This window comes from Muntiacus reevesi, chromosome 2, assembly GCF_963930625.1.
Source record: "Muntiacus reevesi chromosome 2, mMunRee1.1, whole genome shotgun sequence".
Taxonomy (NCBI): domain Eukaryota; kingdom Metazoa; phylum Chordata; class Mammalia; order Artiodactyla; family Cervidae; genus Muntiacus; species Muntiacus reevesi.
The window spans coordinates 156405980-156425145 of NC_089250.1; the positions used below are offsets into that span (position 1 = coordinate 156405980).

At 41.1% G+C, this 19166-nt stretch overlaps 1 protein-coding gene across 1 annotated transcript in view; it reads left to right on the forward strand.

The window, feature by feature from the left end:
- TDRD1 (tudor domain containing 1) overlaps window positions 1–14826 on the forward strand; it is a 51276-nt gene extending 36450 nt beyond the window's left edge. Inside the window, exons 20-26 of the mRNA XM_065919226.1 lie at window positions 1545–1664; window positions 3492–3608; window positions 5949–6116; window positions 7298–7525; window positions 8163–8209; window positions 8291–8378; window positions 13843–14826. Coding sequence (XP_065775298.1) covers window positions 1545–1664; window positions 3492–3608; window positions 5949–6116; window positions 7298–7525; window positions 8163–8209; window positions 8291–8378; window positions 13843–13871 — 797 coding nt within the window. The 3' untranslated portion in view covers window positions 13872–14826. The remainder of the gene's footprint in view (window positions 1–1544; window positions 1665–3491; window positions 3609–5948; window positions 6117–7297; window positions 7526–8162; window positions 8210–8290; window positions 8379–13842) is intronic.
- Window positions 14827–19166: the final 4340 nt, after the last annotated feature.

The window sequence follows — 19166 nt, forward strand, 5'->3', positions numbered from 1 at the left end:
AGTACGTTAACTGTGAACTTTCAGATGTTCAAACTGGTTTTAGAAAAGGCAGAGGAACCAGAGGTCAAATTGCCAACATCTGTTGGATTATGGAAAAATCAAGAGAGTTCCAGAAAAACATCTGCTTTATTGACTATGCCAAAGCCTTTGACAGTGTGGATCACCACAAACTGTGGAAAATTCTGAAAGAGATGGGAATACCAGACCACCTGACTTGCCTCTTGAGAAATCTGTATGCAGGTCAGGAAGCAACAGTTAGAATTGGACATGGAACAACAGACTGGTTCCAAATAGGGAAAGGAGTACGTCAAGGCTGTATATTATCACCCTGCTTATTTAACTTATATGCAAGGTACATCATGATAAATGCTGGGCTGGATGAAGCACAAGCTGGAATCAAGATTGCCGGGAGAAATATCAATAACCTCAGATATGCAGATGATACCACCCTTATGGCAGAAAGAAGCGAAGAAGAACTAAAGAGCCTCTTGATATGAAAGAGCAGAGTGAAAAAGTTGGCTTAAAACTCAGCATTCAGAAAACTGAGATCACGGCATCTGGTCCTATCACTTCATGGCAAATGGATGGAGAAGCAGTGGAAACAGTGACATACTTTATTTTGGGGGGCTCCAAAGTCACTGCAGATGGTGACTGCAGTCATGAAATTAAAAGATGCTTGCTCCTTGGAAGAATAGTTATGACCAACCTAGACAGCATATTAAAAAGCAGAGACATTACTCTGCCAACAAAGGTCCATCTAGTCAAAGCTATGGTTTTTCTAGTAGTCATGTATGGATGTGACAGTTGGACTATAAAGAAAGCTGAGCACCAAAGAATTGATGCTTTTAAACTGTGGTGTTGAAGAGGACTCCTGAGAGTCCCTTAGACTGCAAGGAGATCCAACAAGTCCATCCTAAAGGAAATCAGCCCTGAACATTCATTGGAAGGACTGATGTTGAAGCTGAAACTCCAATACTTTGGCCACTTGATACGAAGAACTGACTCATTTGAAAAGACCCTGATCGTGGGAAAGATTGAAGGTGGGAGGAGAAGGGGACGACAGAGGATGCGATGGTTAGATGGCATCACCCACTCAATGGATGTGAGTTTGAGTAAACTCTGGTAGTTGGTGATGGACAGGGAGGCCTGTCATGCTGCATTCCATGGGGTCACAAAGAGATGGACACAACTGAACTGAATGTTTATTGAAACAGGGTTTTATTGAACACTATACTCATTTTTAATGTAGTTACTTGTCAGGTAAACCAACATACATCATACAGTTATGTATCCCTTAAAGTTTGAGTAAATGTTAATAATTAAATGTACTATAGAAATAAAAATAGACTATATGAGTGTCATAGTTTAAGGATTCTTGTTATATAGGTTGAGCTTTTTTGTAATGCACACCAAAGTCCCTCATATTAAACAAACTCTTTTGTGAAAATACAGATTTTCATTTTGGGACTTTGGGAGTGTTGATATTCAGTAGAATACTAAGTTTTATCTGTTTCATGAGAGGACTGTATTTCATGTATTTTCAGCCATCTCTTCAGCTAATCAGTGGAGTACGATAGAGTTGCCAGTTAATAAAACTGTACAAGCATGCATTTTAGAAATCGCAAATCCAAACTTGTTTTATGCTCTACCAAATGAAATGGCAGGTAAGAAATAAAAATTTGAGACATATTTATGTTAGTCTTTTAATTGTAGAATGAACTTACCTGAACTCCTTAGGAAGCGACAGGGAGAAGTGATGGTTTCCTTTCCACTCAGTGTTTTAATTGATCATAGTAATATGTAAGGAAAATTTGATTTTAAAAACAGATGTGAACATGCCCTGCATTCAGTCTCTACTCTGCCTGGTCTTGATCATCTGCAGCTTTTTATAACAAGGCAGTGTCCTTGATTACTGTATAATTTATTGTTTAAAAGTAGGTACTGTCTGTATGGAATTATACTTACTAACTTAACCTTCTATGAGCATTAAGAGAATTTCAACCAAATTCTGTTTTAGATATGTTGAAAAAGTACTTTGAAATCACTCTTTGATCACAGTGTTACTGAGTCCTAGGAACTTAGAGAACTGTTTGACAGTGCTTCTAATTGTGAAGAAGAGTAGCATATAAATGTTGACTTTAATTTTCCTTTTTTGTTTCATGAAAGATTGCAATTCAGTCATCTCATCAGTGTATTTGAGTTTATTCTTATAGTTCAGAAGCTGAGTTAGTACAATACAAGTTGGCTATTCAGAAAAATTTGCAGATACTTAAAAATGAACCTTTTTTTTTTAAGTGATCAACCCAAGAATTGTGGTGATACCAATAACTGCTCTTAAATTTATTCTCCGTTTTAGGAACAGTCATCTTTAAACTGTATAGTAGGAAGCATGGGCTCAGGGTTATTCCATCCTGGCAGCTACATACGGTGTGATAAATTGGAAGTACTTTGTTTCATTTTATTACCTATAACACACTGACAAGTATACGGAGCAATTGTAAAGCTGTAGCCTAACATCGTAGGTTTTTGTAGAACGAGCACACTGGGCTAACCACCCTGATCAACACATTAGCCCACCGGTGGCTTCCTTCTTACCCCTTCCCAGTACTGGGTCCCTTCCCCACAGTGTACCCCCTAGTGGTTTTATCTGTTTTTAAAACAGAAATGTATATTTTAAAATATACAGGGTCTTTGGAGTTTAGATTTAATTTTCCTTTTTATATACTTTTATAAATATTAGCACTGAAAGTTTCTTCACAGAACTTTTTTTTAATTTTTTTCCTTTATTTTTATTAGTTGGAGGCTAATTACTTTGCAATATTGTAGTGGTTTTTGCCATACATTGACATGAATCAGCCATGGATTTACATGTGTTCCCCATCCTGAACCCCCCCTCCCACCTCCTTCCCCGTTCCATCCCTCTGGGTCTTCCCAGTGCACCAGCCCCGAACACTTGTCTCATGCATCCAGCCTGGCTGGACTGGCGATCTGTTTCACACTTGATAATATACATGCTTCAATACTGTTCTCTCAGATCATCCCACCCTCGCCTTCTCTCATAGAGTCCAAAAGTCTGTTCTATACATCTGTGTCTCTTTTTCTGTCTTGCATACAGGGTTATTGTTACCATCTTTCTAAATTTCATATATATGCGTCAGTATACTGTATTGGTGTTTATCTTTCTGGCTTACTTCACTCTGTATAATGGGCTCCAGTTTCATCCACCTCATTAGAACTGCCATATGACCCAGGAATCCCACTCCTGGGCATACACACCGAGGAAACCAGATCTGAAAGAGGCACATGTACCCCAGTGTTCATCACAGCACTGTTTATAATAGCCAGGACATGGAAGCAACCTAGATGCCCATCAGCAGACAAATGGATAAGAAAGCTGTGGTACATATACACAATGGAATATTACTCAGCCATTAAAAAGAATTCATTTGAATCAGTTCTAATGAGGTGTTTTTTTTTAATATATATTTTAGAAGATCAGGAAAAACTGAGTGTATTGACGGCTGAATTGTTAGAATATTGCAATGCTCAGAAAAGCCGATCGCCCTATACACCGAAAATTGGAGATGCGTGTTGTGCCAGATACACAAGTAAGATTCTTTCTGTTACGCGGAACAGTGTGCATTTAAAACATTAGACTTACAGTTTTTAAAAGTATTTAATTTTCTATTTATTTTATATGACAACTGGATCTACAGTTTCCCTCTCTTTTCTTCCTGGTAGAAATGTGTCATAATTTTTGGTTAGATAATTATTCTGTGTTATGTTACTAGGGTTGCATAAAAGCAATTCACAGCCTAGCCATGTAGTCACTATAAATATTTCTGCGGCCTTTTTTTTGTTACTCGTGTTCTGTATACTTTCAGTAATGATCTCCAGTCCTCTGTACTGGTATCAATTCTCTCCAAGAGTACTTTATGTACTTGATCCACTTTTGTCATAATCGTAGGCAGCCCTGGCCTTTTTACCAGCTCCTATCTAGACTGCTTGTCTTTGGGACCTGAGCTGTCCTCCTGGAAGTTTCGTGTCACCATCACGCCAACCCTCTGTTGCTTGGATTTCTCTCCCACCCCCTCCTTGATGCCAGATTATCTCCCTCCCTCATCTTAACTTGCTTTCTGGATCCCTTACTTTTGACTTACTCTTAATATTTGGGTATATCTCATCCTCTGGAAGCTGAGAAAAGGTACATATAAAATTAAGTTTTCTGTTACCCTCCATGTTTGAAAAAGTATCCTACCCTAAACTTGATAGCTTACCTATAGATAGAATTCCAGGTTGGAAATCATCTTCCTCTTAAACTTTTGAAGGCATTGCTTTTATATTGTCTTTTAGCTGCAGGTGTTGCTGGTGGAGAGGTAGAAGGCGTTGAGCTTCTCCAAACTTTGTACATATTTTTTTCCTTCTTTCTGGAACTTGTGGTAATCTCTTCATCCCGAGTTTTGCATTTTATGATGTGACTTAGCATTGGTTTTCTTTCTTCCTTTTTTTGGCTGCTCCACACAGCTTGTGGAATCTTAGTTCGCCAACCAGGGATTGAACCCGGGCCCCGTCAGGGAAAGTGTAGAGTCCTAACCGGGGACTCCCCCCAGCACTGGTTTTCTTTCACTGTTGTACTGAGTGAGCACTCAGTGGGTGGGCCTGTTAATCTTGAAATTTATGGGCTTTAGTTTTGAAATTTTTCCCTGAATTTTTTGTATTCCTTTCTTTCATTTTCTGCTCTTTTATGAACTTCCAAGTATTCTAATGTTAGGCTTAAACTCTTCTGCTGAATTTCCTCTGCTGTTTCATCTTTTTTATACTGTTCAAGAGGTTTCCTCGGTTTTCTCTTCCGGCCTTTCTTATCTCATTTTTAATATCACATTTTTTTGTTTCAGTAGTTTTTATGTTTCTCAGGTGTGTGGTTTTAACACTTCCTTATACTTGTTTTAAGGATGGAAGGTCATTTCTCTGAGGATGGTCATGTTCTTTTAATTTTCGTGGTTTCCTCTGTCCTTGGCCTCTGTTTCCTTGATATCCCGTTTGTTTGGTCTGGTCTTCTCTTTCTTCTTCTGTTTGGTCATCCTTTGCTGTTTGTCTTTATAAGGTGAGGCACTAAGAAGCTAATTGGAAGTTCCTTTGAGTGGGGGCAGAGCTTGTCTGTGGGGTGACCTGGCTCTGCTGTTTCACTGGGAAGTCTTCACGCTGGTGTCTTCAGGTGCTTTTGCTTGAGATGTCGTCTCCTGCCTGAAGTGCGGACTGGCCTGACAGGGATCTCTGCTCTGCCTCGTGTTCCCCAGTCCGTAGTCTCTCTGGTCCGTCCTCTCTGAAGAAGAAACTAGTCTTCTGTCCTTGGGTAGGAGACATTACCTAGAAAGGGGGACCTTTCTAAGTGTTATTAAAACATGCAAACACAAAGCTAATCATAAAGCTTCATCACCTGTAAAAATAGTTATTATGTGTAAATGTGTTTATAAACTAAAGTTTATTCACATGTCCTGGGGAAGGAACTCTGCTTCCACATTCAGTCACCATCTCAGTTTCATATTTACTCCTACTTTTGAATGACTATCACCAATTATTGAGCCTTGATTACTTGGGGATTTGAAATGCAAACTGGGATGCTTCTTGGCTTCCTTACAGCAGCTTCAGTTGAACTCTGCTAAGTTATTTCCATTCATGTATCTGCTTTCCAGCTTCCCAACGTTACATCGTCATCTCTCTTGTTCTCCATCCTTGTGGTCTTAGCCTTTTTTCTGTTCAATCCTGTAACTGTCTTTTCAGTAGAATCTGCAAGAAGTAGAGGTGATGCTTGTATTTAATCTAGAATCCTTGGCATGAAGTCAGAAATCTTGGTGTGAATTTCCAAGTGATGTCAATGTAACTATGAATAACCATCGTAAGGGAGGAGGGCCTCATTGAAGGTAACTGAGACTCCATTCCATTTTTAGGTGATGATTGCTGGTACCGTGCCATTGTGCTGGGGACATCAGATGCCGACGTGAAAGTGCTCTATGCGGACTATGGAAACATGGAAACTCTGCCTCTCTGCCGAGTGCAGCCCATCTCTGCCAGCCACCTGGAGCTTCCTTTCCAAGTTATCAGATGTTCCCTTGATGGTAGACAATTAAGTCACTTTCCAGTATGGCTGTCTGTGGGATTTTTTTTTTCTTTCTTCTATAACATTAAGTCTGAAACAAATGGGTATCTTAAGTAACTGCCCAGATTTCTAAATATCAAGCAGAGTTTACCCAAAAAAAAAAAAAAAAAAAAAAAAACCAACTCATGTCTTTTATTCTTTCTTTGATTCTCACAAAAATTATATTCAGTCATTCCATCTTTGGTTTTACAGATGAGTGGCAGAGAGTCAAGGCTCAGAGATTCTGGTTGGTCTCAGGTTGCACACCTAGAAAGTGGCAGAGCCAGGACCAGCTGGGGTCACTGCTCTGACCTCTCTTGTGGGGGTCTTTCTGCCTTGTTGCAGACTAGAGATGTTCTCATGACACTGTTTTAGCCTACCTTACTATTTGTACTCTTACCTATATCTGCATATTTATTCAACCCTTCAGTTGGAATTTGAATATAAGGAACCAAAATGCTGAAGTAGCTTTTTATTCTTACTCCTAATTTCTTTACCTAGAGGTTCCACCAGATAATAATGGACTGCCTCACCGTCTACTTTGGTTTTGACTCAGAAAGTTAGAAAATTCTCTTTATCATTGTTTGCGTCTCCCATTAGAACAGAAGTCCACATAGGCAGACATTTGTCAGTGTTCTGGCTTGTAGACCTAAATTAAGTGTTTAACAGGGCTTCTCTGATGGCTCAGCTGGTATAGAATCCGCCTGCAATGCAGGAGACCCTGGTTCGATTCCTGGGTCAGGAAGATCCCCTGGAGAAGGGACAGGCTCTAGTATTCTTGGGCTTTCCTTGTGGCTCGGCTGGTGAAGAATACGCCTGCAATGTGGGAGATCTGGGTTCGACCCCTGAGTTGGGAAGATCCCCTGGAGAAGGGAAAGGCTACCCACTCCAGTACTCTGGCCTGGAGAATTTCCATGGACTGTATAGTCCATGGGGGTCGCAGAGTAGGAAACGACAGCGATTTTCACTTCACTAGCGCTTGACACATAATAAGGATTGAGGATTTGTCAGGTTTGATTTTTTTCGAAGGCAGCAGCTTTTTACGTTACAGCGTATGTAACTAAAGCTAGCTAAAATCAGTGAGCCTTTTATTATCCTTAGACAATTAAGTTAAATATTATCCTTTAGGAACTTGTTGATTAGTACTCAGTTTTTTTCCAGGACTAATGGAGTTGAATGGAAGATGTTCTTACCTAATGATAGAGCTACTGAAGAATTTCATGTTGAATCAGAATGTAATGATTTCTGTAAAAGGAGTTATCAAGAATGTTCACACGGTGTCAGTTGAGAAGTGTTCCGAGAATGGTACTATCAATATAGCTGATAAGCTGGTGATGTATGGTCTGGCAAAAAACATCACATCTGAAAATCCAAGTGCTGTAAATAAAGGTATTGTTTTTTCAAGTTTAATTAATAACAGATGTAAGTGTAACCAGAAACAGATGTCATCATATAGTAGGTCTGATCCTTCTTTATTCTCATGGCTATGTTTGTTCCCTTTGTCGTCCTCTTCTATGAATCCGGCAGTGGGGTACTGACTCATGTTGCTACCTCAGAGGAGCCTGGAAGGAAGCCGACCTCCCAGTCCAGATTTTCCTTATATCAGGCTCGGAAACCTTGTCCATAGCATTAATGCTCCAAGGTTTAAAAAAGTCAAGCATTCAGTTACTTCCTACTTCCTTTTGATCCTGATCAAAGTGAGAAGAACTCATATACTTGAGACTGGGTCTTACTAGTCATTTCATAAGATGATTAGTCAGGCCTGATCTCCACCAAAAAGAGATACACTGTGCAGGACAGGCAAGACCCAAAACCCTGGACGGGTGAGGGCGCTCACTTGGTAGAACACAGGACACAGTAGTGGGCAGCATTAAAGCGCTGATGAGAAGTTTAATCCATCTAGTCCTTTGGGGTTGGAAAGGATCTGCCCTGCAGGGTAGGCTTGTGTATGTTCAAACTCCAGGTTTGTTTTTTTCCCTGTTATTTATAGCTAAGAGGTCTAACAGCTTTTTGCATTTGCTTTTAGAAACGGCAAACAGGATGAACTGCTGCTGCACGAAGCTACAGAAACAAGTGGGTAAATTTCCCTAAAGTTAAATTATACTCCCAACATTTTAAGGAATGAAATAACACTATTTTCTTTCTCACCCTCAGGTTGAAAAGCATGAGCAAATTCTTCTCTTCCTTTTAAACAATCCAACCAATGAAAATAAATTTATTGAAATGAAAAAATTGTTAAAAAGTAAGTTAAATTTGATGTTATTTATCCTCTTAACTCAACCCCCAACAGGACATCTCCAGTCATTTTGTCAGGGCAGAGCACGTGTTTGGAGGCTGTGCTTTACTCTGTGGTCTGATGATCAGAGGGCTGGCTATAATGATTCTGCCTTCTTCCAAGCTTTCGTTTGGTAGCCTCCCTTTGACACTGCTTGTGGAACTGAGTCCAGGGCCATCCTGTCCTTAACTGTTGCTTGACATAGAGAAAGCTCTTGATGGTATGTGCAGGGACGTGTAAAAATTGTCGTGAGGTCAAGCTTAGCCTGAAGTTCTTTTGTGTCTAGAGTGAAATTAACACTTTCTTGTACACACTTCTATGAAGATGGCTAATACTTTTTGTGAAGAAGTTCTGAGGCGTCAAGAAAATGGGCTGCACTGATAGATTTCATTTCAGAACAAAGCATATTCTTCCTTCTTTAGCTCCGGTGACTCTAGTGGTTAAAGATGCTATCAGTGGGTTTTATTTATTTTTTCTTTTTAATTGAATTGAATTTTATTTTTTCTTTTTACAACATTGTGTTGGTTTGTGCCATGTATCAACATGAATTGGCCATCAGTCATAGGTAAACCCATAGTGGGTTTTAAATAGTGGTTCCCTTGCTGTGGCTTCTTATTTTTTCTGCCTGGGATCCTGTGATCTAAGATAACCCTTGGAAAGTGTTCTGTGATCAGTAACCAATTAGGACTTCTGGTCAAAATGAAGTTGTCCTTCTTGCCACTTTGAATTGATAGAATTTCAACTAAAAGCAAAAGAACTTTGACTTAATTCCTGCACTCTGGCGGGCTCAAGTGACCATTGCAAGTAGCTCCTGAGGTCCTTCTGCTCTCTGGGGCTCTGTGAGTGTAGCAGCTCTTAAGGAGGTACCTACTGGGGTCACATTTATTCTCCATATGTTAACGCACAGTTGTTTGTTTCTGTTTCTGAGAAAGTATGACTAAGTTCTAAGCTAACTGTCATTCATGCAGGATCATCAGTTTTGATTCTCATGATTTATTTTGAGATGATTTATTTACTTTACTTCACAAGTTTTGGGTTACTTCTTTAATAAATGCTAACTTGCAATTCAACTTTCAATCCTTTCTAATACATTGTTTTTAACACTGACAGCTGTTTTGTGTTCAGTTCAGTCGCTCAGTCGTGTCCGACTCTTTGCGACCCTCTGAATTGCAGCATGCCAGGCCTCCCTGTCCATCACCAACTCCCGGAGTTTACTCAGACTCATGTCCATCGAGTCGGTGATGTCATCCAGCCATCTCATCCTCTGTCGTCCCCTTCTCCTCCTGCCCCCAATCCCTCCCAGCATCAGGGTCTTTTCCAATTAGTCAGCTCTTCGCATGAGGTGGCCAAAGTATTGGAGTTGCAACTTCAGCATCAGTCCTTCCAGTGAACACCCAGGATTGCTGTTCTGTGTACTTGAGTTTAAAATCTGAAATTTAATGATACTTTAAATTTCATAGATTGGGGAATGTGCAATGACATGAACTTCTGGCATTTAGTCCTAGCGCCAAGTCATCATATTTTTAATCAAGTTGATTAACTTGTATGTGCTTTTATCTTTTTATCTGTGAAATAAGTTCTTTTTTCCCCATAGGAGTATTGAATGTTGCATATACAATCTCAGATGAAACCAGTGTTTTCTGTTTCTAAATATATTGAAGACATTATGTTAAAACAACAACAACAACACATCGCTTCATTTAAAGCATAGTGGTTGAACTGGTTTCTCCTTTACTGTAGGAGTAAATACACATTTTTGACTACCTTCGAATACTGTGCCATGCCCTGAATTTGAGTAGTGCATTAGTTAAAAATCACTTTTACATCTGGTCACACATTTAATTTTCACAGTATCTGGAAGATTAAAAGAAAGTAAGCCTCATTTTATAGATGAGGAAGTGAAAGCTCCAGGAGGTTAAATGGTTGCCCTGAAACCACACACACAGACAGGAAAGGCGGTCTTCTGACTCGCAGCCGAGTTCTCCGTGCTGCCCTCTGCTGCTCACCTGCGGCTGTGCTGCGGTGTCATTTAGATTAGATCAGCTCTGAAGGGCAGGAAACTACAAGGTTATGGGATGAGGAAAATTACCATACATGGCTCCTTAAGCATCCTTCATTGTCATGAAAGTGTAGTTGAATGATTCTTTAAATTATTTTTCCTAGAGATGGAGAAAATGTGCTTAGTTTCATTGTTTCATCATTTGTGGAGAAATGTTTAATTTGTTAGTTCAGTTCAGTCACTCAGTCGTGTCTGACTCCTTGAGACCCCATGGACTGCAGCACCCCAGGCTCCCCTGTCCATCATCAACTCCCACAGCTTGCTCAAACTCATGTCCATTGAGCTGGTGTTGCCATCCAACCATCTCATCCTCTGTCATCCCCTTCTCCTCCTGCCTTTAGTCTTTCTCAGCATCTGGGTCTTTTCCAAGGAGTCCGTTCTATTCATCAGGTGGCCAAAGTATTGGAGATTCAGCTTCAGCCTCAGTCCTTCCAGTGAATATTCAGGACTGATTTCCTTTAGGATGGACTGGTTGGATCTCCTTGCTATCCAAGGGACTCTTCAAGAGTCTTCTCCAACACCACAGTTCAAAAGCATCAATTCTTTGGTGCTCAGGTTTCTTTATGGTCCAGCTCTCACATCCATACATGATTACTGGAAAAACCATAGCTTTGACTAGACGGACCTTTGTTGGCAAAGTAATGTCTCTGCTTTTTAATATGCTGTCTAGGTTGGTCATAGCTTTTCTTGCAAGGAGTAAACATCTTTTAATTTCATGGCTGCAGTCACCATCTGCAGTGATTTTGGAGCCCAGAAAAATAAAATGTCACTGTTTCCATTGTTTCATCATTTATTTGCCAGGAAGTGATGGGACCAGATGCCATGATCTTCATTTCATGAATGCTGAGTTTTAAGCCAGCCTTTTCCCTCTCCTCTTCCACTTTCATCAAGAGGCTCTTTAGTTCCTCTTTGCTTTCTGCCACAAGGATCACCACATATTTGAGGTTATTGATATTTCTCCCTGCAGTCTTGATTCCAGCTTGTGCTTCATCCAGCCCAGCATTTTGCATGATGTAATCTGCATATAAGTTAAATAGGGTGACATTATACAGCCTTGACGTATTCCTTTCCTGATTTGGAACCAGTCTCTTGTTCCATGTCCGGTTCTAACTGTTGCTTCCTACCCTGCATACAGGTTTCTCAGGAGACAGGTAAAGTTGTCTGATATTCCCACCTCTTGAAGAATTTTCCATGGTTTGTTGTGATCCACACAGTCAAAGGCTTTGGTGTAGTCAATAAAGCAGAATTAGATGTTTTATTAAAAATCCCTTGCTTTTTTTGATTATCCAGCAGATGTTGGCAATTTGATCTCTGGTTCCTCTGCCTTTTCTAAATCCAGCTTGAACATCTGGAGCTTCACAGTTCATGTACTGCTGAAGCCTGCCTTGCTTGGAGAATTTTGAGCATTAACTTTGCTAGCATGTGAAATGAGTGCAATTGTGTGGTAGTTTGAGCAGTCTTTGGGATTGCCTTTCTTTGGGATTGGAATGAAAACTGACCTTTTCCAGTCCTGTGGCCACTGCTGAGTTTTCCAAATTTGCTGGCATATTGAGTGCAGCACTTTCACAGCATCCTCTTTTAGGATTTGCAATAGCTCATCTGGAATTCCATCACCTCCACTAGCTTTGTTCTTAGTGATGCTTCCTCAGCATCACTTGACTTCACATTCCAGGATGCCTGGCTCTAGGTGAGTGATCACATCATCATGGTTATCTTGGTCATGATCTTTTCTGTATAGTTCTTCTGTGTATTCTTGCCACCTCTTAATATCTTCTGTTTCTGTTAGGTCCATGCCATTTCTGTCCTTAATTGTGCCCATCTTTGCATGAAATGTTCCCTTGGTATATTAATTTTCTTGATGAGATCTCTGGTCTTTCTCATTCTATTGTTTTCCTCTATTTCTTTGCATTGATCACTGAAGAAGGCTTTCTTATCTCTCTTTGCTATTCTTTGTAACTCTGCATTCAGATGGGTTTATCTGTCCTTTTCTCCTTTGCCTTTAGCTTCTTTTCTTTTCTCAGATATTTGTAAGGTCTTCTCAGACAACCATTTTGCCTTTTTGCATTTCTTTTTCTTGGGGATGGTCTTGATCACTGCTTCCTATACAGCGTCATGAACCTCCGTCCGTAGTTCTTCAGGCACTCTGCCTATCAGATCTAATCCCTTGAACTTATTTGTCACTTCCACTGTATAATCGTAAGGGATTTGATTTAGGTCATACCTGAATGGTTTGTCTAGTGGTTTCCCTACTTTCTTCAATTTAACTCTGAATTTTGCAGTAAGGAAAAGGGAGAAGGGAATGGCAAACCACTTCAATATTCTTACCTTGAGAATCCCCTGAACAGTATGAAAAGGCAAAAAGATATGACGTTGAAAGATGAACTCCCCAGGTTGGTAGGTGCCCAATATCATACTGGAGAAGAGTGGAGAAATAACTCCAGAAAGAATGAAGAGATGGAGCCAAAATGAAAACAACACCCAGTTGTGGATGTGACTGGTGATGGAAGTAAAGTCCGATGCTGTAAAGAACAATATCGCATAGGAAGCTGGAATGTTAGGTCCATGAATCACGGTAAACTGGAAGTGGTCAAACAGGAGATGGCAAGAGTGAACATCAGCATTTTACGAATCAGTGACCTAAAATGGACTGGAATGGGCGAATTTAATCCAGACATCTACTACTGTGGGCAAGAATCCCTTAGAAGAATTGATTATATTCTTTGCAGCCAAAGATGGAGAAGCTGTATACAGTCAGCAAAAACAAGGAGCTGACTGTGGCTCAGATCATGAATTCCTGATTGCAAAAATTTGTTAGTAGCTTAATTGTAAAATTGCTGAACTAAGAGTGATACACTTATGAGAACATAAAACTCTGGTCCTGAGTTGAGAAGATTCTCCTGAAGGAGACTGGCAATTCACCAGTATTCTAGCTTGGAAAATCCCATGGACAGAGGAGCCTGGCGTGCTATAGACCACGGGGTCACAAAGAGTCAAACACGACTGAGCATGCATTCATATGTCATATATATATAATTGTAAAATTGCTGAACTAGGAATGGTGTGTTTATGAGAACATAAAACTGTAATCTCTTCATCAAAGAGATAAGTATTTCAGCATACAGGTTAGTATAAAATATTTTTTATATTTGGAGGGGAGCATATCTGTGAAGGGGAGTACAAACAGCTATACTTAACATAAAGCCCTGTTATTGCAGTGGTGAATTTTTTTAACTGGCAGATCTGACTTAAAGAAATGTGGAATTTCAGATTAAAAGTGAGTATTTGGTTTTCTTGTACTTGAGATAGAAATTAAGAACCACAGTGACTGGGTTTTTATATGAGGCATACTGAGAACTGATTTTTGTCTTGCAGAAACAGCCTCTCTTGAAGATCAACTGTAATGAGACTGGAAACAGAGAAGGCTAGATTTAGGAGAGAAAGTACCACATCTTGTGTTTTTGCTTATTGGAAGCTTTTTCTTTAATGACCTTTTATGTCTGCATTTTTGTTTGCTTACCATTCTTCTGTCTAGGTTGGGTAGGTGTTTTTTTTTTCCCCCTCTAAATGCATCCTCTCAGTAAGTCTCGAATGAAAGTACATGGGAGCATCAAGAAGGGATACATAAGGGATACTGTCTAGTCTGCATAGAGCTTTTTATTACTTAAAGGTACTGAAGAAAATATGACTCCAGGTTAATACTGTGTCATTTGAGTTGTTGGACACACAAGTTTTATTTTTTGGACTTCTCACTGTATGTTTGATGTGTTTCATAATAAAATACACCCTGCTCTTCCTGTCACAGCCTGTCTCTTCCACATAATACAAGTTCTCTGGTTTGTTGTTGCTCAGGCGCCTGCCCTTCTTTTCCTGTCCACTCTGAGGTCATCAGTTTCTCTCTCCCCATCCTCACTCGGATCACTTTTCTTTCAGCCCTTGGGCTCTCACCACTCTGACCAGGAAGGCACTTTCTGCTCCTGCCGTCCGTAGGTACCTTTCCAAATCTGTGGCCACTTGGATTTTTAGTGTAGTGGAATTTACATTTTCTGAAGCACAAGTTCCTGGAGCACAGTTAACAGCTTAATGTAAAAAGCCAAGTTAGAGTATATATTTTTCTTGACGCACATAAAGACATCTTAAACTCTCTAAACTCACATGTGTGGAATTATGGGCCAGCCAGCCTTCCTGCCAGCGCAGAAGTTTCTGTTTGGGAATTTTTCCACGATTTAAGTATCAGACAGTGAAAGCCTAAGAAGATGTCACCAGCTCAAAGAAAAAACTTGACTTTGTTTTTTGTTTGTTTGTTTGTTCTTTTAAAATGTACCTTTGCTGGTAATGTGTGTCAGCTAGGTTAAATGGAGTTTTACCTCATGTAAAAAGTTGTTCAAACATTGATATGCTTCCATTAGATAAAAATTTAAGCTGCTGTGCCCAATAAAATCCTTTTACTTCACAGCCAGATTTCCCTTGTGTTCTTATCACCAGCAGCATTTTGCTAATTTCCTTTTCTTACTGGCACATACTAGGAGCACTGGGCGCTTGGTTTGTTCTTACTCTGTTCAATTCCATCCACAGTGCAAATGCAGATGAAATCTATGGAATCACAGAACTGTCCTTTTTATTAAGGGAAGTTAGGAAAATGTCACAGAACACACTAAGGAAAGCGTAAGTCAAAGTTCGTCAGATCCCAAGGTTTTATCCTATGGTACAGACTGGAAATTGGGATAGAAACAATCTAAATTAAATGCAGTTTAATATTACTTGATGATTCAGCTAGTCTCACACTAGATGGATTGAATATCTCCTGGATTGATTCAACATATTTCCATACTGGACCACCAGATCTTGTTTTCGATCTTTTCACATTCACATATTTATTGACCTGTGTGCCTGGCACTGAGGTTAGTGATGTATTTATCATCCAGTAGGGCCATGTATGGTCTGTCACATGCACCAACCCCAGTCTTGGGGTTTCCTCAGAATACCTAGTTCACTCATAGATAAGTACTCTAGAGCTGAGACCAGATAAATAAATAGTTTATTCCTTGGCAGAGGCCTTGTTTATTGAGACAAATCAGATCCGTTTTGCAAGAGAAGAGATTCTTAACCATGCATAGATTAAGAATAGTGGGGGGAGTAGGGGAAGAAGACATACTTGGTATGCTTTTTATTTTGGTGGAATGTGTTTTTCTAGGGCTGCTGGAAATGTGAAAGTTTCAAGATTGTGAACGAGGGTGAGGGATAGTCTAAATTCGAGCTCTCTTGCTCCAGTGAACCTGAGGATCATTCTCAGCAGAGCCCTAAACTGCCAAATTGTAGAGGAGGAATAAAGTCACTGTGAGGCCTGCCACTCTGAGGCTGCCAGCCCAGGGCAATAAACTGAGTGTGTAACTGGTGGCCTTATCGCCAGCACAGCTGTAGCTGCCCAGGTTTGGCAAATTGAGCTCTTCTAGGATTAGCCCAATAACTCCAATACTTTGGCCACCTTATGCAAAGAACTGACTCCTTGGAAAAGATGCTGATGCTGGGAGAGATTGAAGACAGGAAGAGAAGGGGACGACAGAGGATGAGATGGTTGGATGGCATCACTAACTCGATGAACCAGAGTTTGAGCAAACTCTGGGAGTGGGTGATGGACAGGGAAGCCTGGCGTGCTGCAGCCCATGGGGTCCCAAAGAGTCAGACACGACTGAGTGACTGAACTGACCGCAGCACCTCAAGGTGAAAAGAAAGCATATGAAAGTGACTGAGGCTGGGCAGCTAAAGCCTTACATGAAACTAATCCTAGGTTATATGAAAGCTGCTGCCAGGATTTGAGAGGCTTCCTAGGGACGTTAGACCGCTTGCCTACAGGGTGGCTTGAACAATGTTCAGGCATAGAAAAAGGGTAAGCGCTTCTCTGGGTGGGACTTCTACCACTGTCATCCCGAGCAAATGGGCAGAAGTCTTGCCGAATCTGAGTCTTCCTTTAATCCCAGCAAGCAAAAACCATCGTACAACTCCTAACTGCACGATTGGAACCACAGGCTGCCCTCCAATTCCTCTTATTTGGAAAAAAAAAAAAAGCCACAGACAGCAGCCTTGAGGAACTTGGGTTTAATGAGTCAGCTCTGCTTGGCTGCGAGTCTTGCCTACAGAACTACCCACACTGGTGAGGGTCCCAGGGCTCACTCGTGGGCTAATCCTTCAGTTGCTCAGTCGTGTCTGACTCTTTGCAACCCCAGGAACTGCAGCATGCCAGGCTTCCCTGTTCTTTACCCTCTCCTGGAGCTTGCTCAGACTGATGTCCAGAGGATGAGATGGTTGGATGGCATCACCAACTTTGATGGACATGAGTTTTAGCAAGCTCCAGGAGTTGGTGATGGACAGGGAAGTCTAGCGTACTACAGTCCAAGGGTTGGCAAAGAGTCAGACATGACTGAGCTACTGACTGAACTGAACTGAGGAAATGGGATGGTCTGTGAGGTTGATTATAGGTCAGGCAGGGCCTACTTCACTACCTCCAAGGGTGTACCCAGATTCCTCTGAAAATGCATTCAATGAATACTTAACATTAGGGCATGCACATGTATGTGAAAACTAAAGATGCAGAATTTGAAAGCATTCAGTTCAATCATTTGTGTCCGACTCTGCAACCCCATGGACTGCAGCACACCAGGCTACCCTGTCCATCACCCACTCCCGGAGCTTGCTCAAACTCCTGTCCATGAAGTCGGTGATGCCATCCAACCATCTCACCCTCTGTCATCCCCTTCTCCTCCTGCCTTCAATCTTTCCTAGCATGAGGGTGTTTTCCAAGGAGTCAGTTCTTCACATCACATGGCCAAAGTATTGGAACTTCAGCGTCAGTCCTTCCAGTGAATATTCAGGACTGATTTGCTATAGGATTAACTGGTTTGATCTCCTTGCAATCCAAGGGACTCTCAAGAGTCCTCTCCAACACCACAGTTCCAAAGATCTTCGGTACTCAGCTTTCTTTATAGTCCAACTCTCACATCCATACTTGACTACTGGAAAAACCATAACTGACTAGATGGACCTTTGTTGGCAAAGTAATGTCTCTGCTTTTTAATATGCTACCTAGGTTGGTCACTGCTTTTCTTCCAAGTAGCACACATCTTTTAATTTCATGGCATTGACTTAGTGCTTCTGTGGTATTGGATGTAGACTGCATGACTAAATGTTACCCAAGCCTTTGCCTTTGTAGACATACCGTGCTTACTTGTTGCAGCCAGAAGGTATCACATTTTCTAAAAGCAAATTCAGCTATACCTTCTGCATAATTTTTCTAACTATCTTAAGGACTTGAGATACTTTCGCCCTAAGAACAGCAGTTGGTGCCTGCCCCAAACCTAAGGGTCTTCAGCTGTGAGATGGCAGTGTTTCTGTTCCTTATGCCCCCGGCCACACCTTTGTTTCCTGTTGCTGCCATGAGCTCCACAGTTTTTGCTTCGGCTTAATTTGTTGCCTATGGACTACTTGAGAACCAAGCCCTTCGTTTCCTCTGAGATGGTTTCCTTGCCATTTAATATGCATTGTTTCCTATTCTTTTATTTTTTAACAAGAGAGTTCTGGAAAAGATACAAGTTTTGTGGCTCTGTTACGAATCCTCCTCGGGGTATTTAAATATGTGCTTCACCCTGCTTCATCATTTGGGGGACGGCACGCAAAGAATTTGAATTGGGCTTCTGTAAGTCTGGGAACTACCATGCCCATCAACTTTTAATTTTGTAGTCCAGGAACCTTAACACTTAAAAATTAAGCATCTTATCTCTATCAGAAAGTCAGTAGGGAAGAGAGCTGGATGGGGAATCCCATACCTCCTCATCTCTGAAGGGACATCTCCCTCTGCACATTGCTGAGAGCTGAAGTCTGCCTTTATCTCTTCGTGGAATTCAAAGTTGTCTTCATGCCTTGTGTGTTTACAACTGAGACATGCCCTACATGGCAGATCACAAATTAATTCACATTTTGGTTTCACAGGTGGCTCAGCTGGTAAAGAATCCTCCTGCACTGTGGGAGACCTGGGTTCGTTCCCTGGGTCGGGAAGATTCCCTGTAGGAGGGAAAGGGTACTCACTCCAGTATTCTGGCCTGGAGAATTCCATGGACCATATGGTCCATGGGGTCATAAAGAGTCGGACATGACTGAGCAACTTTCACTATGTATAATTTCCGGGCACTGGGCCCACAAAGATGAATCTGCCAGGTCCTTGGAAACAAGGGGCTCGCAAGCCCTTTGGGATGAAGATCTTTCATGGTGACTATTTTTTAAATTTCCACAAAGCTTCACAAAGCAGGGATTGCCATGGATGACAAAAGTAGTTGCCCAGCTTCTCTCTGTATTAAAAGCTTCTACCCCTGCTAGTCAACCACTCAGCACCCTCCATCACTTGGGCTGCTGGCTTTTCTGCCTCCTTCCCACACATACCTGGTGGAAAGGTACAGGTGATTAAATTTTGATTGAAAGAGTTTGAAGCAACTAATATTGTTACCCAAAGTGGGGGGTCCAGCTGCTCGCCACTCTGAAACCAATAAAGAGGCAAAGTTGCTGGAAAAGGAATTTGCTTTATTTTCAGTGCTGACAGCCTGAGAGGAGGGCAGACTCCTGTCCAAAGGCTGATTTCCCCCGCAAGGTAAAGGGAAGGGACTATGTGCAGAAGCAGCTCTGACGGTCATTTTGAAGTTGGTCATGCGGTG